The 25,421-nt window shown below is 38.9% G+C and overlaps 1 protein-coding gene across 1 annotated transcript in view; it reads left to right on the forward strand.

The window, feature by feature from the left end:
- TTC39C (tetratricopeptide repeat domain 39C) overlaps positions 1–20,202 on the forward strand; it is a 37,047-nt gene extending 16,845 nt beyond the window's left edge. The window contains exons 5-14 of the mRNA XM_066546459.1: positions 294–648; positions 2,020–2,188; positions 8,695–8,788; positions 9,636–9,743; positions 10,247–10,356; positions 11,036–11,159; positions 14,139–14,236; positions 15,140–15,244; positions 16,962–17,000; positions 17,625–20,202. Of these exons, the coding sequence (XP_066402556.1) occupies positions 294–648; positions 2,020–2,188; positions 8,695–8,788; positions 9,636–9,743; positions 10,247–10,356; positions 11,036–11,159; positions 14,139–14,236; positions 15,140–15,244; positions 16,962–17,000; positions 17,625–17,714 (1,292 nt within the window). The 3' untranslated portion in view covers positions 17,715–20,202. The remainder of the gene's footprint in view (positions 1–293; positions 649–2,019; positions 2,189–8,694; positions 8,789–9,635; positions 9,744–10,246; positions 10,357–11,035; positions 11,160–14,138; positions 14,237–15,139; positions 15,245–16,961; positions 17,001–17,624) is intronic.
- The last annotated feature ends 5,219 nt before the right edge of the window (positions 20,203–25,421 follow it).

The raw sequence follows: 25,421 nt of genomic DNA on the forward strand, positions 1-25,421 counted from the left end.
ACAGCTGTATTGCCGCGTCGCTGACCGGAGCTGCCTCTGTGTTGTGTGCTGCTGTAAAGTCTGTGGTTGTACACACTGAACTTCATAATGCCCACTGTGCAAGACCTCTCTGAGGGAGCAGTAGCTATTACAAAATCCTGTATACACTAAGTTGTTGCAAATAGAGAGAGCGTCTTGGGCTTGGAAAATAGAATTTATTTCTTAGGATGTTCCACTTCTGAAATATGTCCTGAAAGTATTTCTTTCTTTCTTTCTTTCTTTCTTCCTTGGTTTTTTTTTTTTTTTTTTTTTAGCATACATAAAAGGTGGGTGGATACTCCGAAAAGCCTGGAAAATTTACAATAAGTGCTATACGGACATTAATACACTTCAGGAAATATATCAGAAGAAAACAACTCAGGAATCCTTGACTTCTGATGCTGCAAATGATAATCATATTGCTGCAGAAGGTGTAACGGAGGATTCGCTAAACAGACTGAAAGGTGCTGTTAGCTTTGGATATGGACTTTTTCATCTTTGCATATCCATGGTGCCCCCAAACCTGCTCAAAATCATCAACCTGCTGGGTTTTCCTGGAGACCGCCTACAGGGGCTTTCCTCACTGATGTATGCAAGTGAAAGTAAGGACATGAAGGCCCCTTTAGCTACGTGAGTAGCTATATTGAAATGCTTTGGTAGATAACTTAGTACTAAAAGTAAGTAACTGGGAAAAAGTCAAAACCAAAAAGTCATGTTGCTTTAAAGGAAACAACAGCAGGTAAAATAAACTGGTAGTTTGTTGTTTAACATACCATGGTTTAGTAAATTCATCACTCACTAATGTATGAGATCTCTGCTGTTAATTATTTACATGTATTTGGGGTTTGGGTCAGTATTTTGCCGTATTCTTCAGTACCTGCAGTTCTAATGTCCTGTAATTTAAATGCCAGCAGAGTAAACAAAAGCTCCTCCTGAAGGCTCTGTGAATTTATCTCAGTTACATTCTCTGCTGTGGAGAGCATACTACTTAGTATGAGTCACTGGTCTCATTTAGCCATTTTTCCTTACTACTAACACAAAACATTTTCAGTTGTTTTAATTTTTTTTTTTTGTTTCAGTAAAATGAGATGTTCATTATAGTATTTTTAAGGGAGTGTTTTTTGTGTATTCTTTTTCCCAAGACTTCATACTATGCTCACGTCTTTTCAAGAGCTGAAGGATTGGCCAGACCTAATTTAAACTGCCCTCATAAATGGCTTTGTTATTCCATTATCTAAAAATTAATGCTTTTATTACTGGACTACTGCAGGTACCATCAGGTGTCAATTTTGAAACATGACAGTAGAGCTGAAGTCTCTTCTACTTCAGGAGAAAAATTGGGATTCTGTTTGTTTCAGAAAGCTTAGGATTAAATATTCCTGTTGATCTTTCTCCTTTCTGGAGGAGAAAAATGATATATTTGGGGAATGTTTCCTCCTTCAGATAGTCAGAAATCTTTGTGCTCTGCCTTTGTTTCCAGGAGTGATGTAGGTCATGTAAATATCTACCCTTCTGAACACAGGATGTATTTCTTTTTCACATTGATTTCAGGAGTATCTGCTGATGTGTGTTCAGGGTTTTTTGTTGATTTTTGTCAGGGCTTTTTTGGTTGTTTGGTTTTGGGGTTGTTTGCTTTGGGATTTTTTTGTTTGGCTTTTTTGTTTCCCTCTCTAGTAAAGAATTAGTTTTCAAAGTATTAATGTGGGTTTTTCTTTTTTAAAATCTACAGAGATCTAAAGGCTCAACTGCTTTCATGCTATGAGCTCAGTTGTTTCTTTGCCTTTGTGTAATGTGCTCTGAATTGTATGTTCAGGTGCAGTTTAGGAGTACATTGATGTATGGCAGTAGTATTGTGTTTAAAGCATAAAGCCAGATTTTATAATACAAGATTCATATCTATCTTTGTCTTCCAGAATAATTTAAAAGTTTGTCTGTGTAGAATGTTATCCTTAAATTTCTGTTTACAAGCTGTAATCCTTTTTACTCTTACATTTCTTTTAGATTAGCTCTGTTGTGGTACCACACAGTTGTTCGTCCCTTTTTTGCCCTTGATGGAAGCGATAACAAGGCAGGATTGAAGGAGGCAAAAGAAATTCTTGCCAAAAAAGAATCTGCATATCCAAATTCTTCTCTGTTCATGTTCTTCAAGGGAAGGATACAGCGATTAGAGGTATTGCACATTTTCATCCTTTAGACTGATTTTTCCTCCTGATTGTTCCTTACGTTTTTCTGATGTGAATGAACTGTGCAAGCTTCAGCAGATTGTGACTAAAGATGCAGGTACATGGGAAGATAAGAAAGATTGGATTAAGTTCTTCCTAGTTTCAAGTTCACATGCAGACCTTGCTCTCCCACTGCATCTATCTGAATTAAGGACATTTTGAAATTATTTTTCAGCTACTTGATACTTCTGCAACTCTGTGCTAAAGGAAGTGCATTTGGCCACTCAGATTTCTTGAGCTATTTCAGTTTTGCTTGTCAAGCTAAAATTGAGTATTATCTGCTGAGTACATAGTATTTATCTTCCTCTCTGTTTTATGCATTGTTCATATACAGCTAATTCTCTGCAGTAGTTTCCCTTAAATAACTACTTTGCTTTTCAGAGGTCACACCAGGATGTTTTCTGTTACTAAGGGTGAACTTTGACCTGAGCAGAAATGTATTCACTGAAAATGTGTTTGTGAATGCTATTGCAAAGCATTATTCAAATACTGCAGCAGCCTTGTGGATTTTGGCTGAATTATTCTCTAAGAATCTGTTTGAGGTACTACTCAACTCCTAGCCACTGCTTTTATCAGATCAGAATATTTTCTGACCAATTACATGAACCAGAAAACCTAACACAAAAGCAGAAGCCCAGAATGTTCAAACCCTTCATGTCAACATTATAATTACAAGAGCTAATTGAGATGTTGATATTGGTGTTCATTCTTTGCTAGATTTTCAGCTAAGTCTTTCAGATGTACTCAGTATTTCCAGAGAGGTAGTAACAGAGCAGAGGAACAGGCTTCAGTGCCCTTTCAGATTTGCAGGCATATTCCTACATGGGATTTGAATGTTGTTTTTCTTTTTTTTTTTTTTTTTTTTTTTTTGCTGTCTTTTTGAAAGCAGTGGTGCATTTTGGGAACTATATTCTCACAGGCAAGTTGTCGCTCTTGGGAAAGTATTGCTGTTGCCTGAGAGACCTTAGTGGGTTTTATTCATTTATATGCCTATTCCATTCTTATGGTAAAAATCAAATTTTTTGGGGATAACTACACAATGAATGCAGGTTATAACTTTGCATTTTAATGTAATGAGGAATAAAATTCAGATAATTCTTCTGACTTTCAGGGCAAATTACAGCAAAAGTCTAAACATAAGTTGTTAATAAATTGAGTGTATGTGTAAAGAAAGAGGATGTATTTGGGATAAGTGTCAGTTTTGTGTGGTCAGTCCCTTTCTGGAGAACTGTAATATTTCAAATGAGAGTTGTTAAAATGTAATCTTACTGCATTATTTAATGCAGTCTATGATACTGCACTGCATTAATGCACTGTATAATACACTCCAGATACTGTATGGGGATGGTGAAGTTTATCCCCAAGTGAGTGGAGACAGCGTGGCCATGTTAAATAAGTTAGTTAACTCAGGCAGGCAGAATGCAGTGCATTATGCTATGTAGCCATGCCCTTAGTCAGCAGAAAGCTTTTTCATTGCTGACAGGAATTAAAATGTCCCTTTGCTATTCATGTGTGTGTTTTCATGAGTGCTTTTCCATTCAGCAGCCTCTTCCCCCTTCCCCCATCATTTCTTTGGTCCAAGTCGTGCTCAGTCACAGAGGTTTTGCTGTGTCCGAATGTTCCAGTTTAAGTTTCTTGGGCTCTTCTGGATTTTAGTAGGACTTTTCCAGCTTAATTTGCTTAGATGCTGTTGGCATAATCGCGAAGGAAGGAATGTGACTGGTGGCAATGGTATGGGGAGCTGCACTGGGTTCTGCACAACACATTTGTGCTTATATGTGTGCTGAATCTGGTCTTACAAGCATCCACAGCATATTAGTGTGTTCAGCAGGGTCAGTGACTGTGTCCTCTGTCTGGGGGCACTGGTGAGGCCTCACCTCAAGTACTGTCCAGTCCTGGGCCCCTCAATTCAAGGCAGATATTGAAGTTGTTGGTGTGTCCAAAGAAGGGCAGCACAAGTAGTGAAGGGTCTGGAGCAAGTCTTTGGGGGGAGCTGGGAGCTGGGATTGTTTAGTCTGGAGTAGGGGAGGCTCAGGGGTGACCTTATCACTCTCTACCGCTGCCTGAAAGGAGGGTGTAGCCAGCTGGGGATTTATCCCTTTTCCCAGGCAGTGAGCAATAGGATGAAGGGACATGGCCTCAAGTGAGCTAGGAGAGGTTCAAGTGGGAGATCAGGAGTAATTTATTCACAGAAGGGGTTGTTTAGCATTGGAACAAACTGTGCAGAGAGGTGGTGGGATCACTGTCCGAAGGTATTCAAGAAATGACTGGATGTGGTTTTTAGTGCTGTGGTTTAGTTGACAAGGTGGTGATTGGTCAAAGGTTGGGCTGATCTTGGAGGTCTCTTTAAACCTAAACAATTCTGTGATTCTGAACCAGAAGTGCACAGAAACTCTGACATTACAGGCTAATATGCTGAGTTGTAATTTCCTCCTCATTTCTAAGGTGGGTGAGGAGAGCTCCTGCAAAGCCTAGGAAATTGTTTGGCCTTCCTTGAAACTGTTAGTGCAGTTAGGTTTAAATTCTTTCCAGTGGGCATGGGATATTATTCCAGGTGGCTTACCAGAATTGTATTTTAACCTATATGCACTTAAAAGTATACCTTGAACTGAAGCTTATATATAGAATCCTTCTTTTACATCTTTTAACAGTTCTGTGACACAGTATTATAGTACGGATGAATAAAAGGCCCCTTCTGATGTTACTCAGAAGACCTTGTGTGTTTCATTTGTGGTTGTAGGGTTTATATTTAGGGCCTGCTAGTACTCAGTCCATCAAATGTTTTTCTTGTGATCCTGCATACATTTTTTGTAGCCTTCAGCTGATGGTATATTCAGCTTCCATTAGGAAGCCTTCATACTGTATGTATGTGTCTTTTCTTTTCTATGGAAAAAAGCAGTAAGGAGCACAGTTCAGCCCATGGACCCTTGGAGACAGGGAAACTGTTCAAAAGGCAGGAGCAGTAATTCAGGACTGGACAGTGAGACACAAATCTGACAAAGGAGAAAATTGCCAAGGAAGGCAGTCAAGGAGAAAGCACTGTCTCTGTGAAACCTTCGTGTCTATAAAAGACAAATGAACAGCATGGGACTGAATAATGCTTTGTGCCCCAAAAAGCAGGAATGGATATTAGTCAGTAAAACCCTTAGCGGACTTCAGTTTTTGAAGAAGTAGCCTTACAGGTGTGATAAATGTGGAGCAGATTATCTATCAGCTTTTTTTTCCCAGATTCACATTTTCAAGAGAAAAGTCTGAAAGCATTTGGAGACTTTTGAATTGGGCAAGTTAAGGGAAAGGAAAGGAAGATCCTGGAAAGACTGGAATGAAAGTGCACCAGAAAGTTAAAGGTTGCATTCCTAGGTTGATCAAATGTCTTTTTTCTTTCCAAGGAGTAGGTTAAGAGACTGTGTATTAAAAATAGTATTTTTACTGACTTTTGCATAATTTACTAAGGCTACTTTTATGGACATTTCTGTGCTTGATTTGTGATTATGTGGCACATATTCCAGCCTCAAAATATATGTAATATATAAACAACAGGAAATCTCTGGCTGCAAAACTGCAAAGAAACCCCTCAGGTTCTGAGGCTTGATTCACATTTTCCATTGGGGTAGGTGCAGGTAAATAGTCTGAAGGAAAAAGTACCAAATACTCCACGTGACAGGCAGAGCACCAGTGGTACTTTCAGGTGTGCTGAAGAAGTTTGGTTGATGAGCAGGCTGCAGAAAATGTGTAGTGGTAACATGTGCTTAAATGTAATGCCTACAAGCACCTCTTGCTTGTTAGTTACCTTTTGTAGGTGTTATGGTATCAGCACCATCATTCTTATTTAGGGGTGAGAGGGTATGGTACAGAAAAGCAGACTGAGGACAAGAGTAATAACAAGCATTGAGAAGTCCTAAATGAACTTTCTGGAAGAAAATCACAGTAGTGTCTAAAGTAAAAAAAAATTGCAGAGCATGCATAATATCAAGGTTTATTTTCAGGAATTGTGCCGACTTTTCTAGTTACTTGTTCCTATAAAATACAAATGTCCTAATTTTATTCTAGTTTGATTTTGTGACTCGTCTAAGGAAAAATAGGTTTTAGTGTGTTAAGGAATAGAAAATACAGGCTTTGGAACATCCATATAACATCCTCTGGTGTAAATTATTAGCTTTTAGAAGTTGATTTTTAATTTTTCCCTATTTCTGAGCATGACTTCTTAAAAGCTTTATGAATTCAGAGTGGTGATTGAGAATAGAGAAGGAAAGGGTCCTGAGATTTCAGAACAGCTCTGGGAAATAAATGCATGCTGTCTTGCGAAGCCAAATTGTCTTGGTAAGCTCTATTGATGCTTAGTTGTTGGGTTGGGGTGCTTTTAGTTTTAATCTGAAGTCCAGAAATGTAAGACTAGGCTTCTTCTCACATTAGATTTATTAATCCTCTTTATGGTCTTGTAGTTCTGTATACTACATATTTTATAGGTTGGTCTTTTTTTGTCTTTGTATTATGTCCAAAAGAGATGTCAGTGATACCTACTGAAAGAATTACAAGTGTGTGTATATGTATTTATAAATCTCAAGAGCATCAATTTCAGGTGCAGCCAGGATGTTACACTTGCCGACTCTTAGGATGTTGTAATTATTTTTGTTTGCTCTTTTAAGCAGTAAACAGAAAGTAATTAATTTAAGAATTAACACCAAGAGTAGTAATTCATATTCCAGGATGTTGCTGCAATCCCTGGAGATGATTGAAACTTTAATTATTAATGAATGTCTCTGAAACATACTTAAATAAGCTCGATGCTGAAGGAGAACTTAGGCAGATGTCAAAACATGTGAGAGATTCAGAGTTAGAGAGGTGGGTTATAGAAGATTTGAATATCCAACAAACTGGACTTGAATATTGCAAGGTGGTTGGTATTTCCTGTGCTGCTCCAGGCAGGTGTACAGCATTGCAGACAATGAGTTGATTGCCAGTAGTCATTGTATGGAATAAGTGATTTCCATTTCAGAATGGTTAGGGGTTTAGGAGGTAGTGTATCTTTGAAGAGAACTAAGTATTTACATTTTTTTTCTTTTTTGTTATTTTCCTCAGAAGTGTTGAAGACATAGATTCAGAAGCAAAGCTTTTGAGTTCCTAGCACAGAAATAAAGTTCTAAAGTGATGTTCTTTTATTTTATCTTTTCTCTAAGACTGGGCCCATAGCAGTTACTTTCTGGGAAGGTGTGTTGGGGTGATGCAGTGTCAGTGGAGTCATGTGTAGTGGAGAGAATGTGCTGGTACAGGAGTGAGCAAAGTGCATCTGGCTCAGGCTCCCTAACAATTCTGAGAGCACAAATAACTCACCTGTCTTTCTGTGTTGTATATTTGTCTGCCTTGCCAACAAGCATCCTATTTCAATCACTGTTATACTTTCCAAGTGTACAGTGTTTGTATTGATACAGCTGTGGCTCCCTGTGCAGGCAGTTGTGTTGTCTTGATGCAATGTGTATTATTTTCAGTTAAATCATTCCTTAGCAACTAAACCAGTTTTCCCTGATGAGACAAAGGAGAAAACCTAATACAATAATTTCAGAGCTCTGTGTGTGCCTGGTCTTAAGCTACCATGCTGTAGATTTTTGTAGGAATTTTTTAATTCAGTTATGTTGGCATAGATGGTGAGTTTGCATTTTCAAGGGTTTCATTTGCTCACATGCTTAGTCAGCAGAGTGGGGCTTAAAAATTCTTCTGTTGTATAAAGTATAATAAATGTATGTGATAAATACAGGAACAGTATTAAGGCTGGTATAGGCTATATTGGAATATATAGTATGTTTAATTAAATAGTGATTTTTTGTTCCCCCCCATAATGATTGATAGGGAGAAGTCCCATTCCAGACTGGGAAAACCAGGTAGTCAAAAGAGCTGTCATTCTAGTTCTTAGGAAAATGTCAGCTCTTTTTACTAAGCTGTTGTTAGCCAATGATTTTATCAAAATGCTTTTTCTCTCATATGCTTTTTTATCTTCTTATGTATCATACAGCATTTATGAATTCTCTATTAATTGTTGCTTGAAGGGGTTTCTGAGGTGTATGGGAAGAGGTGAAAAGTTCAAAATAAATGAAATCAAACACTAAAGGTATCCTCTTGTGCAGAAAGCCAAACTTCATTAGCAGATGTTAAAAATATGATTTTTAAAGATGGATTGACTAGTAAAAGTAGAAGTGAGGTTACTTAAAAGGTTACTGCACAAACCCAATGAATTTTGGACTTAATAGCACATAGGAGGAATATAGTCACTGATTTTAAAGGTTGAAGGTGGAGGCATGATCTGACCTGGCTGCTATTACACTATTAAACTCCTCTACTCTAGTTTTTATTAACTTCCTATTAGAAGAAATACAAATTTTTCTTTATCAATATTAAATTATCCAACTCATTTTAAATTTCAGGTGTCTGATTTTTTTTCTTTTTCTTTCACCTTTGTTAGTGTCAAATTAATAGTGCCTTGACCTCATTTCATACTGCTTTGGAACTTGCAACAGACCAAAGGGAGATTCAACATGTCTGCTTATATGAAATAGGTATGTTGGATGTGTTTACACCATAAATAGCTCACATTCAAGTTTTCATTGGCAGCTTCAGTAAACAAACTGGAGACTTCTTACTAGGATTTTTAAAAAAGGTTTTAGATTACTGGCCTTTGTCTTGGGTAAATTATGGTTTACTGAATTCTACTTGTTTAGACAAGTAGAATTCAGCACTTTTTCATTGTAAAATTATCTGCAAGTACAAGGTGATGCAAAATCAGAGAGTAGACTGTGGAAACAAGGGCAAACTGTTAGCCTACTGAGTTTGATTTAAAATTAGAAATAAATTCATCTGACTTGTCTATGGATTCATCATTTCTGTGCCAAAAACTAATCAGTTTTGAGGCTTCAGAGTTCACAGTGTCTGTATTTCTTGTTTATTTCCTTCTGTCAATAGCAGGATATGATATATGGTATTAATTTGCATACAAGTCTTTATAGTGGAGAAGATAGGTTGCTTCAAGCTTTAAATGGGATCTTGTCATAGTAGAAAATACTAATGGAAAAAGTAGTAGCTGTCTAAGTTTCATCATTCTACAAAATGTAGTATTTAAATTTTAAAACTGAGAGGTTTTGGTATATGTTTTTGTTCCTGCTCTGAGACGTGGATTAATTATTTCCTATGGAATCTTCTAATTCAAAATGTCCCAGTAAATTTAAATCAGATTTTAAATGTATGTCATTTGTTTTTGTTTTTAATTTTCCAGTTACTTTTATAGTTGTTAAACGTGCTCCAGCTCTCATAACAAAACAAACACAACAGAACTGTGTGTTTCAATCATGTTGACACCAAGTTTGAATTACTGTACTTCCCCTGAAGTTAAATCAGTGTTGCTTTTAGGTTGGTGCAGCATGATAGAGATGAACTTCAAAGACGCCTTTGAATCCTTCGAAAGGCTTAAAAATGAATCCAGGTGGTCCCAGTGCTACTATGCTTATTTAACAGCAGGTGAGTAAATCCAGGCTGTTGGGGAAATGGTAAGTCAGTGATGTGGTAAGGTTTTGGCACTGTTTTCTCTTGGGAAACTTGCTGGTGCATGTAGTGCCTTCCACACTGCCTGCTGCACATGCAGCTTTGTGCCAGGCTTGACTTGGACAATTGTGTTTGTTTCCATAATCAACACTTGCATGCTCATACATGTACCTGCCTGTCTGTACACCCCTCTCCATGCTGATAGAATTATTACCACTTCACAAGCTTGGTGGCATTACTTCCTTTAATGGATGTAAAAAATAGTACTGACTTTTTAATGAACACAGAGGGTACCTGGGGGAGTTGAGATTACCATGCTGGTCAAATCTTCAGTCTAGATAACTTTCTGGAAGTGAGTGTGTGGAGTGTTCTCTCTGACCATATGATAGCTCATCCTAATTTTTCCTGTTTCATATCCCAGTACTGTTAATGTATTTTTGTTTCTGTTAATGTATTTTTGTTTCTGACACTCCTTGCAGTGTGTCAGGGAGCCACTGGTGATGTTAATGGTGCTCAGAATGTGTTCAAGGAAGTTCAGAAGCTTTTCAAGAGAAAAAACAATCAGATTGAACAATTTTCAGTGAAAAAGGTTAGTTTTTGCATAGGCTGACTTGTTTTAGTACACTGATGACAGTTCAGTATTTAGTTCAGTATTTTCTTTAGCAGCATGCATCTCTTTTCTGCTGTCCTGCTTCTGTAGAATTTATGGGAAGGAACAGTGTGGAAAAATAATAGTATCATTTGAAGGACCTAACAAAGGAAGTGTGAATTAGCTATTCACTCTACAAGCAAAGTAATTATTACAGATAAAAATACATGATAATGTAGTTGCTTTGGTAATTTTCCTTCTGGCTTTGCCTTTCTTACTCCTTTTTATCTTGTCTTGTTTTGTGATAGCCTTAGTTGTTTTTTGAGAGCTAGGAGTTGTCTAGGAAATAGCTCTCAACTGGTTATCTTGCAGATGGTACTGTCTCAGCATCCAGTCAGTTTGTGTTGGGACTGTGAAATACAGTAAAACCCAGTCAGGCTGCATACAAGGAGGTTTTAATTTTGATGAATATGTAAGCTCTTAAATTAGTTGCAAGATTTTAATTTTTAGTCATAAAATCTTTAGGCAAAGTTACCACTGACTTTATTTCATAAAATTGTTGTGTGACTGTTTAAAACAGTTAAAATTAGTGTTTGTGATATATTGTTTGTAAATATCATGTTCCCTCTAAAGAAAAAAAAATTATGAATCTCCCTTCCTTCTTTCTTGCACTTTGCAGGCAGATAGATTTAGGAAACAAATACCAACCAAAGAGCTCTGTGTCCTGGCATCCATTGAAGTGTTATACTTATGGAAAGCCCTTCCAAACTGTTCCCTCTCGAACTTACAGCATATGAGTCAAGGTATGTACGGCTCCTTGATTTATTTATTTACATTTTAAAATGAGATGTATGATTTTGTGCTGTTATGTGGAGTAGCTAATTGCAGTAGCATGGACATTTTAACTTGTGTGCATGTGTCATAGCAAAATACAGGTGAGTAACAAAAGAATAGTGACCCATTATGATTCTGCCTAATGCTTCATTTTTACAGGTTTTTGGGAGAAGTTGTAACTGCCTGCTGCATATAGCTGTTTGCTAGTCATTGTTTAAAATGAAACAGTAGCATGATAGTTACTGTTCCAAGTCACTAAGCAAAATGTAACTCATTTAAACCTAGCAACAAAATAGAAAAAAAATTAAAACAATGTATTCATTCCTGCATGTCAATTTTCTTCTAAGAGGAAATAGTTAGCTTGTGAGGTTATCTATGACGTGATAGGTGTTCTCTTTGTCCTGGGACCCTCTTAGTGGTGAGTGGTTGCCTCTTCCTTAGTCTCCAGCTGACTTTGGGTGTCTGTCATGTGAAGCTTCTTGTAGCAGTGTGTATTATGAAGTGTTCAGTGCTTCTTACTCCATCCAGCAATCACTCTTGTTGGCATTCTGCAAACAGTTTCAAGCTGGTTGAAGAGAAGCTCAACCTAACCTGCATTGGCAGCCCATTGGCTGCATCAGAAGGACTGTGGCCAGCAGGTCCAGGAAGGTGGTTCTGCCCCTCTGCTCTGCTCTGGTGAGATCCCACCTGGAGTGCTGTGTCCAGATCTGGGGTGCTCCAGCCCTCTGATAATCTGTGTGTCCTTCCTCTGGACCCGCTCCACCATGGACTTGTTGGAGTGGGTCCAGAGGAGGGACACACAGATTATCAGAGGGCTGGAGTACCTCTCCTATGAGGTCAGGCTGAGAGGGTTTAGGATGTTCAAGCTGGAGAAGAGCAGCCTTCAGGCAGTCCTTAGAGAACCTTTCAGTTCTTAAAGGGGACCTGCAAGAGAGCTGGGGAGGGACTTTTTGTAAGGGCAGGAGTGACAGGACACAAGGGAATAGATTTAAACAGAAGGAAGGCAGATTTAGATTAGATATTAAGAAGAAATTACTGTGAGGGTGGTGAGGCACTGGAGCAGATTGCCCAGGGAAGCTGTGAATGTCCCATCTCTGGGAGTGTTCCAGGCTGGACAAGGCTCTGTGTAACCTGGTCCAGTGAAAGGTATTCCTGCCTATGGCAGGGGGCTGGAACTAGATGGTTTTTAAGGTACCTTCCAACCCAAACCATTCTAAAATCCTCTGATTATTACTTGCTCATTTAGAAAATAAAACTAAAATTGTCTGCCACGGGTTGCCCTTTTTTTTTTTTTTTAATTGTGGAATTTTGGGGATTATACACAATTTTCACGTTATGCTAGAAAACTCCAGTCTCGAAGTCAAGAGTCAGGACTAGTTGGGGTGTTTGTTCCAGTTTTAATTTGAGATAACTCGTCCATTTAAATTGCATGATTGCTGTGGATTATAGTCAGATTCCTAGTTGTCTAGTCACAAAGGTAATGGTAGGCTTTAAAATCAGATTTACTTACATCAAAATAAATTTGAGGGCTTTTTTTTTGCTGTCATTTGCCTTCAGAATGGTCAGCTTTAGAGGGTGTAAGGAGTTTGTATTCTCTCCTGCACACTCAGTGGCAGTGTAGGTCTCCCTTGTGTAAGCTTCCAGTCAGTGGTTCACATTTTAATGTGAAATAGCAGTATGGCTTCAAATTCAGACATACATTGCTTGTGAGTTTGACACTGACAAATATATCTGCATCAGCCATCCCTGGTTGAAAGTTTTCTGTACAGTGAATGTTATTTCTGCACCTTATGTGTATTCTAAAAACATGAATAACAGGTTTTTTCCCACATTTGTTTTCTCTTGTCATGAACAATTGGATTGTAATTTGTTGGGGTGAATTTCCAGGCTTTTCCTCAGGGCTAGAATTCAAAGGAATTAATTTGTATCCACTTGTATCTCTCTAAGTAAAATGCCAAATAACTTGAGACTTGTAATCCACACAAGAACTGACAATGCAAATACTCCATGAAGCCACTTTATAGTTATCTATCCATAGGTGGCTTCTTAGGATTGTGGATTATTTGTGTTGTGAATAGAGAGCTGGTTAAGATCTGGCAGGGTTTATACTTTGAGGCAAAATGTTTTAAGGAGCTGCACTGCTCCAGACACAGCAGTTATGAGATGAATAGCCCTGTACTCTCCTTCCTGGAGGTGCTGGTGTGGACAAGGGCAAATGGCTCCTCGTGGAGCTCACCTTGATTTAGCAGAGCTGGCACTGATAAGCTTGATCAAAATGGAGTCTGATTCATTTAGAAAGGGTTCCATGCATTGTGATTCAGTTTTTCCTGGAAACAGAGCACACTACTCAGCTGAGACACAGTCTGTCCCCAGATTGTGGACCAGCTAAGGTCTGGCAAATTACCTTATCCTCCCATCATCACTGAGAATTGTGGTGCCAAAACACTCTAGACTGGGTTCCTGAGTCCAGTACAAATTTTTGTGCATCTGTCACTTGGCTTCAGTTTAGAAAAACTCAGGTTTGTTTGAATTGCTTGCCCTGTGTTCCTTCTAACTTGGACTGTGTATTTTTCTTTCAATATGTGGGACTAACCAGTGTCCTGTAACACCAGAATGAGATGATTTTTTTTTTAAGTATACCTTTTAGTGGATATTTCAAAGACCAGTAGAGATCAATCCTCTTCTTGAGAAGAACACACCAACTGCCTTTGACTTCAACCCATTCATTCCTGTTAGAACTGCTCTCAGGAGTGATAAATTTCTTGATGAGGTTCATACAGAATGGGTTGTATTTAAAAGAAAACAACTTACTTGTCTTTCTATTAATGTTACTAGCATCTGCTTTTTCTGGCAAAATTTAAATATCAGACTAAAAGGCAATGTAAATCACAGTTCTTGTCTAAAAAAGTATTTCAATCCACCTTGTTTACTGGAATCTTTTCATTAAGCTTGTCATGATGTGGATGATTCATCAGCTGCTGGTTTGAGGAATTTGCTTCTTGGTGCCATACACAAATGTTTAGGAAATTCTGAAGATGCTGTTCAGGTAAGTAGCTAAATGATGATTTCCTCCATTATTCCTATTTTATAAACAGTTCTTTTAAAAATAGTGAATACTTTTCAGTAGGAGTGTTCAGCAAGTCATTAGTTTTTCAGTGCCACTGATCATTCTGGTTTGTGAATTCGAACAGAATTTCTTTTAAAATTTTCTGATTTAACATGTCTTCATTATATTCTGTGCTGTGAAAGTAATTGGCTTTGTTGAATGAACATGGCAGTAAAGTGGTTTGTAGTAACAAGAGTTAAGGGGAAGCTGGGAAGAATAAAAGTTTTTTCTCTGCTAGATGTACTTTGTCCATCAAAGAAAATTAATTTTTTTTAAAGTGTCTTAGAGATTGACCTTTTGAAGGCACAGATTTGCTGCTTCTTCTCTGGACATGTTAGAGAGAGGAGTTTGATTATTATCACATACCAAAGAATAATTTTGCCACCACTCCAGGTTTTGAACTGTAGTTACAACTCTCCTTTTTCCTCCCCAAAATAGAATGTTATTCATATAAGTAGCAAGATGCTGGCTTTAAACCCTCCTTCCCCCTGCCCCATTTCTCTCTCACATACCTTAAATAATCTGGGTACTTCATCTTTGATGTCACAGTTTCTTGTTAGAGCTAATATTTTTTTAAATGTTAAGTTGGAAAACCTCTTGAATCAGTCACTATAATACTTGGTAAAAATCCAAACTAATAGTTTTGTCTTGATACAGTAGTATTGGTAAAAACATCTAGGAATTTACACCATTGTAAATTTTTAATATATTCTCATTTTAGTTTTGGCTAATTTCTACAGATTGAAGTTGAATGGTGCTACTGCATTGTTTGGAAGTAATGGCCAGTCAATTTTAATGTACCTCTGCCACCTTTGTTTTCTTTTTTTCTTTTCATTTTTACAGTACTTTCAGCGAGCTGCTAAAGATGAACTCTGCCGTCAAAGCAACTTGTATGTCCAGCCATATGCTTGCTATGAACTTGGCTGTATCCTGTTGGACAATCCAGAGGTAATAGCATGACCTATTTTTACACTTACAAAAGTAGTGGAAGGAGTCAGCATACCAGTATGCAAAGAATGAAACAAAGTTTGTAGGTGACTGTGCATATGAAGTTTTAAAAATATGTTTTATACCTACCATAAAGAAACCTACAACTTTGTGGGGGATGGGGATTCAGTCCAAGAAATGCAATGAGTTTTATGTCACAGTGTCTTAGTTTTGTACTATTGAGAGTGTTCCTGATGCTGGTGGCAACAAAGGCCTCACCAGAATGCCTTGGGTAGGCAGGGATTTCTTGTCTGCAGGTGGTATTTAGTGTGGTAGATGCCTAGGGTCCTTTTCTTACCTATTTAATATCCTGTTGGATGCCATTCAAAGTTCACCTGTACTTATCCTCTCCAAACAGAATTTGATGCCTTCCTGAAATAGCAAGTGGCTTTTTAGTCATTTAAATTCCATTAAAGCTGTTTGTGTGGGCATTTTGACTTCCACCCTGAGTAGTGAGGGTTTTGTTCTTCAGGATGTGGAAGAAAATAATCCACCTCCCTTTCAGATTACCCAAATGGCTTGGCTGACAGTACATTTAATTGTTCAGGTCTTTGCACATACCCTACCTCAGAGAATCTTAAACCAGAGCAGCTTGTGCAGCACTCTTGGTGCCATTTCTCTCCTCAAATGTGTAACCCCAGTCCTTGGAGTTTATGCCACCTTCTGTTGTTAATCAGATGGCAGGTTAGGGGGGAAGTGGTCACAGGGTAGTCACTTGAACCTCCCCTTCACTGTATGTGGTCTATGAAGTAGTGAGCTGAAAGTATTTCATATTCTTAAGATTCTGTTTTCAGTTGGTTTTGCTGTTGTCACATTTAGTTAGGGTTGAGCCTTCTCCTTAAAGGGAGAAGGAGAGGAAAAACTTTCAATAAAGAAAATTATCATGACAAAGGACAGAACTATAAAATGCTTTTTAAACTAATTTTCTTTTTGAAAACCCTTCTGCCCTAAGACTTAGAGCTGGGCTTTGGAGCCTGGAAGGAAGGTCTGAGTTCCATAACAGTTCCTGCTGCCTTTCTTTCTTTCCGCGTTCATGTTTAAATTTGATCACCTCAAGTGTCTCTAAAAGAAACCTCAAAAATGTGGGTAGTGAAGGCATGTTAAGACTTGAAGAACATGAGAGCAGTCCTTCCTTCCTCCTGCTTTACATGCAGTGTGTGCACACAGTAGCTGAATGTGCCCCATGTAGGGTGTTTGAGGGCTGAACCAGCCTCAGCTGGAGGAGCTGTGGTAGTGTTTAGTGTATGAAGGATGTGGAGGAGACTCCCTCTCGTGGCACTCAGAAAATGAGGAGGGAAATGATGCTTGACTTCAACAAAGTGGGATGGGGTGGGGGAAAGCAAGAGCTGGAACTAGAGGTGAGTGACTCCTGTTTATACAAAATTTCATTTAGTAGCTGGGGTGTTGTGCTAGAGCTCCATAATGGTTAAGAAAGAGAAGGGAATAGGACTTTGTAGTTTCTTTAATTTCACCTTTTCTGTAGACGACTAGAAATACATAAAAGTGCTTCTCCTGGGTGCCTCATTAGTATTTCCAATTTCCTAATTTGAGAGGGTTTTGTCTGCTCAGTACCTTTTTCAAAGGTAGAGATGCTACTCCATCTCACCAGCTCATTTACTTAAAGTATATTCTGTAACATTTGTGATGTGTTTCCAATGCAATGTTTGTCTTTTTGTAGACTGTGCCAAGAGGCAAAACCTTACTCCTCCAAGCCAAGGTAAAAACTAAGGCATTTTCTAGTTTAATTGTCTAAAATGAAAGGGCATTTGGGAGGTTGTGTTTCCAGGGGTTTGGGGAAGGGGGAGTGGATGTTAAGTGGTGGTGTCCCTCATCTGTAATCTACAACTCCTGTCACGTGGATGTGCATTAATGTGCACGGTACACATTTATGTGTACTCCATAGGTTTGTGCTGCTAGGTCAGCCATCACACAGAGCCCACATCACTGACAGCTCCTGCAAGTGTTAGAACCTTGATAAGTTTTTCAAGCAACAATTGGCTACAGAAATTTTGAAAATTACAATTCTCCATTCCTTGTGTGTTCCATCTGGTTCCTGCCTTGGGCCTGTTGGGATTTTCTGGAGCTTTTGGATTAGTAGAACCCCTCAGGTGCTCTTCAACTATATGAGTTTCAATCTGCCCTCTTTACCAACTTAGAATTTCTGTAATAATTCCCTTGCTGTGGGTAATATGAGGATATTGCAACATGCAGTCGCCAGCTCACCTCTTTTCTTTGGACACTTTTGTAACATGATTTTAATAGCAAAATTATCTGCATATCCTGAAGTGAAGGAGGCTAATAGGTGTATGTTTGGGGTTTTTTCCTTGTTTTTTTCCCCCAGGAGGAATTTACTGGCTATGACTTTGAGAACAGATTGCACGTCCGCATACACGCAGCCTTAGCCTCTCTAAGGGAAGTGGTTCCACAGTGACCATCAGGAAGGCTTGCTATCCTTTCCCACAGTTCCTGCACTTTAGGATGAAGCAGAAGAAAGAGCTGTTGGGAAGTCCAGCTTTTCTTCTGAAAACCACTTGTGCCAGAGACACTTTCCTAGTATGGCTGAGTAAAAACATTACAATTTTAACTAAAGGTAAATCAACCAGGAAGAAGGTTAAGTGACCTTGTGTTTTTAACTCTTCATTTTTTATTTTGTTCAAACCAAGCTGAACACAATTACTTGTAATTCTGTGGGTGAGCCTAAATAAGCACATTATTTACTTCAACAACATTGGCAAGGTTGATTTTTACCTTTTAAAACAGGTCTTCATGTAAAATTTGCCAGGAGGAACACTTTTGGTTTAATTAGAATAATGCAACATAAGTAGTTGGTATAAATGTTGAGGTTGGAAGTGGTCAGAATATTCCTTTTTCTCCAGGTATTAGCCAGCACATTGGAAGAGGAGGAAAACTGTTCAGCCACAAAAAGCAAATCTTACTTTTTAGTGGCTTTTGCCAGTTATCTCATGATGGCTAATGGTGAATTTTAAACTTTTCACCCCCTTTTGTTCTTTATCCCTTTCCTACCAACCCAGCTCATATTTGTGATATCAATGATGTCAATATTTAAGTTCTTTGCTTCTGGTACATTCCAGACAAATCCTTTGACATGCAGCTACTGCTTGGGCAGTTCTTATTTCGGCTCTTACATTCTGAATATCATATTAAGATTTTACATGTTTTTCATTCAAGCTGCTGGATCCTTACAGCAGTGACCTTTAAAGGTATTTAAAAAATCCACAACCAAAAAAAATGCCAACCCACAAAACTGCTTTGGCAGTTACACCAATATTACAATACCTTCAGTCTCTGTGCAGTATTTCAAGCCTGTGATGTCAAGTTATTGAAATACCTCAGAGAGCCTAAAGCTTTTGTCATGACCATATAATTTCTAATACTTGGCCATCAGTGTGCTTATCTGTAGCTTTTTTTTACTTTTGTCCTTAATGTGTAGTATTTCCTTATGTTTTATATTCAGCTAATATTATATTCTAGGAAGGTAAATATTTTTTTAAAGAAGCAGAAGCTTATGAATGGAAATCTGACCATAAAGTTAGTTGAATTGTGTTACTTTGCAAAGCTAAGAAAACTGGATATCCTTGGAAATAGTTATCCAAAAGCCTTATCTTTACTTTGGTCAGGTTGCCTTAAACAGTTCCTTAGCTTAAGCTTTTTTTGTTTCTTCTTACCTTTTTGTAGAGCATGTTGCCAAAGTTCTAGACTTTGCCCACACCTAACCTTCATTGATTTGCTTTTGAGGTTACATCTAAAGCAAGACTGATGTGGAGGAGAGAAGTAATGTCCTGTTTGGTAGGCCAAATGAAATGGTTGAGACACTTTTATTTCTCTCTAGAAAGACATAGTTCTGCTATGAAAGGCATTCCTAGAGCAGTTTAACACTTCTGTTGCAGTTCCTGAAGGAGAGGAGGAACTCTTTATAAAGCAGTTTTATTTTTGTATAATCTAGGTGTGTTACAGGTAGTACACTGGGATTTTTTTATTCCACTTTGACAGTAATACTGAGTCATAAATGGGTGTTCAACCTTATTTGGTCAATCCAAATAAATATTGACTAGAAAATGATATATTGTATATGTATATAGTGACTGCTTAGAGTTCAAATAATTATTTTAAAAATGGGCTTTAATGTACTTGAAATCTTATTTTGTCCTATCTGACTTTTAATGTTTTTCAATCAGACAGTCTGTTCTGGGTAAATAGCTGGGAATGGTGCAGCTACTGGCAAAATTCTTTTTAAATACACTCCTTAAATATGATGTGAGACTTGGCTGTTCAGGACACAAAGCACCTGCATGCAATTTTTGTTGGGATATTTAGAGTCTGCATACTTGGAGGTAGCTAGAAAATTGTAGTAAATTTATTAAAAGGTCTGTTCTCACCAGGCCAGGAGTGGGTATAGAAAGACATTATATGTTCATGTAACAGTTCAATAACTCTGTGCAAAGTGCAGCTTTCCTGTGGGCTTAGCAAATCATCACAACTGTATGTTTCTGTATTAGTTACTTTTTCCCTCCCCCCTCCTTGTAGGAGACCCTCCTACACTGTATATGGCAAAATTATTTTTTATGTTAGATTGTGCCTGTGATGAGAAAAAAAAAATCAATGGTCTTTTGTGTAAACTAGTAAGTTTTTATACTGTGGAACTCGGAGGCATGGTCTAATAGCAATAAGGGAATATGCATCTTGCTAAGGAATATATTAAGGCCATCTTTACTGGGACAGGTATTTTTTGTTGATGTTGATGCAGTTTTTATCTCAGTACAACTCATTTCAGATAAATAACTAGAATTTTTAGATGTCACCAGGTGGCATATTTATTGTGATGTACTGTAAATGTTGTTAATTTACAGAACTTGCACTTTTATATTTCTGAGTAAAATTAAAAGAAATGTGGACATGAATTTTGTTCCTTTGCTTCTTGAGTTTGATTTCTAATTAGTGGCCTCCTGAACAAGATGATACCAAGTACTGGGAAAACTTTTGGGATGTTAAGTGACTCTGTAACAAAGTTTTCTAGTCAGCAATTACCTCCAGCCTTTTTTCTTCCACTATAATTACAGTCTCCTGGATTAGCAAGTGAGTTACTTCATGTTGAGCTCAACCATAGAGTGAATGAAGTTTAAGGTACATTTTTAAGATATCAAATTCACTTGTTCATTACTGAAGAAAAAGTACCACACACAGTTGTATTTGTTGCATTCCTACACCTTTGAAAAGTGTTTCTAATTTACTCTAAAGCAAGCACAAAATTTCTTCTCTGACTTTGAATGCTTGTTTCATATTCTAGTTATGCTTTATTCCTAAATAAAATTCCCCAGATGCTGTACTGAATTGCTTTTCAGTTTGCAACAATGTGATTGCCTTTCTAACAATTGATTGTACTTGTGTTTAAGAGCTGCTCCGTACCTGCTGAAGTCTGAGCAGGTGTTAGGTTGATGTAGGCCTGATCAAACCTTGCAGTGGGGTGGAAGCAGAGTACAGCACTCAACTTCCCTTTCCAGCAATCATTATGAAACACCAACAGTGGTAGAAAACACTTTCATTAGAAGTTATGCAACCCCAAACAAACATTGTAAAGCTAATCTTGAGTAAATTTATGCTTATCTTTTTATTTTAAGTTGGGAAGCCAGTGGCATCTGTCAGAAACTTTGCAGGCAGCCTAGAGCGCAAGGGAAAATGAAATTTAGGAGTAATAGACTTGAACAAGTCACAAAAGTGTGCAATTGTTAGGAGATGGTGAAGAGTGTTTCTGCTCACCTGGCCTCTTCCCCACCCATTTCCTACCACAGAAATTGAACTTGAGGCAACCTTTCCAGAATTAAATGCTGAATTATTTTTATATCTGATTACTTTTTTGATGTGTGTTTGGACCCCACAGCTGGACTCACCACAGGTTATCAGGGTAGGTGCATGTTAGTTGCACCTACTATAATTCTTCCCTGCCTCTGCTCAGAACCCCTTTACACAATAGCCCAAGATCTCCACAATCTACTGAACTCCCTGTGTTTTAACCACCAGTGAGAGTCAGCCATGGGGACTTCATGTGCAGCTGTCTTACTGTTAGCCCTAATTTTTCCATTGCTGGTTTTTCCAAAATGCTGCTTGTCTTTTGATGTCACCTGTTCCATGATGGTGTTCCAGTCAAGTAATCTGTTAAGCTCAGCAAGACTGGCTGTTGGTCAGTGTTCTTCAGGCATTTCTGGCAAGCTGTGCTTATCTAGAGGACATGCCCAGGTGGGAGAAGGGAAGAGATTAAAAGGAAAAAAATGACTTGTTTGACTTGAGGATTTGAGAAGGAAGGGAGAAAGAGATTGTCAGAATTTGCTAAGCAGAATAATTTTTGTAATAACGACCTCCCAGTCTTTCACTAAAAGCAGTATGTTTATTATATTGAGAAAAGATAGTTGTACTGCTGGGACATAGACTTCTTCTCAGTTAATGAATGACCTGATCCCTTTTCTGGTAGAAAAATAAACCTTATCTGGGACCTTGATTTGCTGAACTTCTGCTCAGGCTCTTAGATTTCAACATTGTCTGGAAGCTGTTACTTTTGCAAAGGGGTAAAAGGTGGTAGGACAAGGCAATGACCTCAGCTGGGCAGGCTGCTCATGGGCTGACAGGCCCTTCCCTATGGGGCCAAAGGGTGATGTGTGTTGGTAAAGTACCTGGTAGGTTGCTCTTGATGGATTCCAAAACCAGCATTTAAGTCCCAGCACAGTGAATTAGTTTCCAGACATATTTTTTCCTATAGCTGCTCTTTAGTTTCAGACACACACAATTTTATCTTAGGTCCTGCAGCCTTTCAAATATTTATGGAGGTTTATGCTTCAGTTCTGTCACTTCTGGTAATACATTTTTCTGTGGTTTATGACATCTGTACTTAAGCATCTTTGAAGCTTTTGCTGTGCAGAGCTTTGCAAACCTAGAGTTCTGAAAGTTTTCCAGAGAAGCAAATGTGCAAGTTCTCCTCTGCTCTGTATTTACTGAGGATGATTACAAAGTAATCATGGCTACCTTTGCACTCAGGTGTGTGTAATACCTTTATCAAGGTGTGTGCTTCCATGTGTTCTCAGTACAGAAATCTAGACTTTGGATTGCTCTCCCTACTCCAAAAATGATGCATTTTTTACTTCTCATATATATATTCTGGAAAGATTCTTTCTATAGGAAGCTCTTCTTCCTAGTTTCACAAGTCATAAAATACGAATATTTAGCATTTTAAATATTATCATCTGTGTTGTCACTCTCCAGGACTGAAAAGATAATGTGAGAAGTTTTCTTGAGAAATTATGAAGGATTCAAGAAGCATTTTGTGGTGAGTATACATTAGCATACTTTCCTGTGAATGAACTGGAAAGTCATTCAAAATTAGCAGAGTTCTGCTGCAAGTATGTTACTTTTAAAAAGAAGCTGTTACAGATTTTCTAAATGCTTTAGCACCAGTGAGTTTGAAATCTTCAGTACTGCTGGAGTTCCCCTCAGGTTTGTGTAGAGATGCAGAAATCCAAGAATGTAAGAGCAGGTAGGTAGATGATGGTTTTCCATCTATAATGAAGGCTGATCTGCAGCAATGTTTGTGTTTAAAGTTTTTATCCCTCAGTAGACTCCTGATCATGCCTTGCCCCTGTGATCTTTCTGTCTTTACAGTCCTCCAAAATACAGTGGTAACCTTGAAAATACAGCACTACACAGTGACCTTTCTTGTGCTTGTTGTATTGGAACAGAAAATGATCTTCTGTGTACCTACTAATAATGTGTGCTGGGAAGCAAATGTCACCCACCCTGATCACCTGGGCAGGTGAGGTTTGTTTCAGGGTTTGCCCTTGCAATCATAAGATTCTGCAGTACAAACAAAGCCTTTATGAAGGAATAACCTGTTTTCTCTTGGGGTGTGGCTGAAGAAGTTACAGTCTCCAGCTGTGTCCTCTGAGCCCCTGCCAGAGGCCACCAAAGAACAATTAATTGCTTCTCAGGTGCCATATTTTGCAGTTTGTTCAAATCCCTTGGGTTTTGTATATCACCTGTGTTAAAAGGCCAGGCAGGAAGCAGGGGATGGTCTGTGCACCACAGGGGTGGGATGTGGCTGCAGCCTTTCTGCTTTCTGCAAGTTGCAGCATTAGATTGTGTGATGGCATCATAGCCTGAGGCTGAGGGGAAGAATTGCCCGGGAAGAAATGTCTAGTGAGGAAAACAGGTTTTGGCAAAGGCACTTGCTTAGAAGGGTTCTGCCTGTGCTGGGCATTAGGCAGGTCAGTGGCAGAAAGCAGGAGCAGGTTTCATGGTACTGTGGGGAGGGGGAAAAGGCAGCAGCTCATGGGAATGTGTGAATGCTGTGGGCAGGTGCAAGATCTTGCACTTGGCCTTGGCTGAACTTCATGAAGCTTGTTTGGGCCCAGTCCTCAAGCCTGTCCAGGTCCCTTTGGATGGCATCTCTTCCCTTTGGTAAATCAACTGCACCACACTCAGCTTGGTTGCATGTGCAAAAGTGCTGAGGGCACACTTGATCCTGCTGTCATTGAAGAGACAATAACAAGTCTGCTACAGACTTGTTACCAATAGTTTTGGTCCCAGTACAGACCTTTGAGGATCCACTTACTGCTGGTTTGTTTCCACCCTTCTAGCCACTTCCTTATCCATCAAACCCATGTATCTCCAATTTAGAAGCCAGAATGTTGGGAGGGACTGTTAAAGACCTTCCAGAAGTCCAGGTAGATGACATCTGTAGCTCATCCCTTGTCCACTAATGCAGTCACTCCATCATCCAAGGCCACTAGATCAGTCTGGTACTATTTGCCCTTGGAGAAGCTGCAGCTCGTGTTGGCTGTCCTTAACCACAACTCCATCTTCCATATGTTTTGATGTATCTTCTGGGATGATCTGTACCACAGCCTTACCAGGCACAGAGGTAAGGCTGATGGGCTGGTAGCTCCTACAGTCCTCACCACCTTTTTTAAAAAACAGATGTGATACTCCATTTTCTCCAGTCACTGGGGGCTTTGCCTGACTGCTGTGCCTTTTCAAATATGAGAAGAGAGTGGCTGCATAATTGAGAATTGTCACCTGAATGCCTGTGTTAAGGAAACATCCCTGTCCAGCCATTCAGGAGGCACCCAGGCAGTGACACTCACAGCACCTGGGCTGGCAGCAAGATTTCCTCTGGAGTCTCCCACCCACAGTGCCAGTATAGGATTTGGGACTCATGCTCCAGTAGGGAGCTAACTGGATTGCACAGCTGCAAGGCAGCCCTTCCTTTCTGTGGCATTGCCCAATAGTGACAGGTTATAAATGGGCCTGACTTGGCTTGGGCTGGCAGGGAGAATAATGTTTTTTCAGAGAGGATTTAGCTCTAATGCTTTGAATAATGTCTCTCATAATTTCTGATGTCATTCGGAAAGCAGCTCAGCGCTGAGCTGTGATGATGAATTGAAAGACTTGCCTTCTCCTCTGCTACTGTGCTGGTTTTACAGAGAATGATCACCTTTCACCTCCACCATCACCTGCTCCTAATGATCCATTACAGATTGCAGCTTTCTGCAGTGAAACCAAGGTTATCTCAACCTGTGAGGTTGTAGCATTGTGTTGGGATGATGAATTGATGATGGATGCAGAGATTCCATCTTTTATAGAGCAGGTTTCAGAGTAATTCTGTTTGTGGACCAAACAAATTATCTGTTAAAGATGAAGCAGCCATTAAATGCAGGCCAGGCCTCAAGTACTACAACCTTAGGTCCATCTGATGATGATTTATTTGGCATCCTGAGAGAGCAGAATCTACAGCACAACTGGAATCAAACTGAGTAAGTTTGTTTTGTCAGGTAAGAAAGTTTGGGCATTTATGTCACCTTCCCATTTCCAGCTTCCAGCTCTACAGCTTAGTGGTAAGTAAATGGAAGGTCACCTCTTGTCAGTGCAATGCAGGGTTATAGGTGACTTCTAAGAAACTACTGAACCAACACTGTCTATCTGGCCAAAATGCTTGTGTTACATTTCACTGCCTTTTGGTCCAAGAAATGGGACTCTGGCCAGGACTGTACTCCTGAGGGCAGGTAAGAGTGATGGCAAAGTGCCCATTAATGCAAAATGATCTTGCTGAAAACCTGTATTTTCTGAAGCAGGTGTT

The sequence above is a fragment of the Molothrus aeneus genome, chromosome 1 (assembly GCF_037042795.1).
Source record: "Molothrus aeneus isolate 106 chromosome 1, BPBGC_Maene_1.0, whole genome shotgun sequence".
Classification (NCBI taxonomy): domain Eukaryota; kingdom Metazoa; phylum Chordata; class Aves; order Passeriformes; family Icteridae; genus Molothrus; species Molothrus aeneus.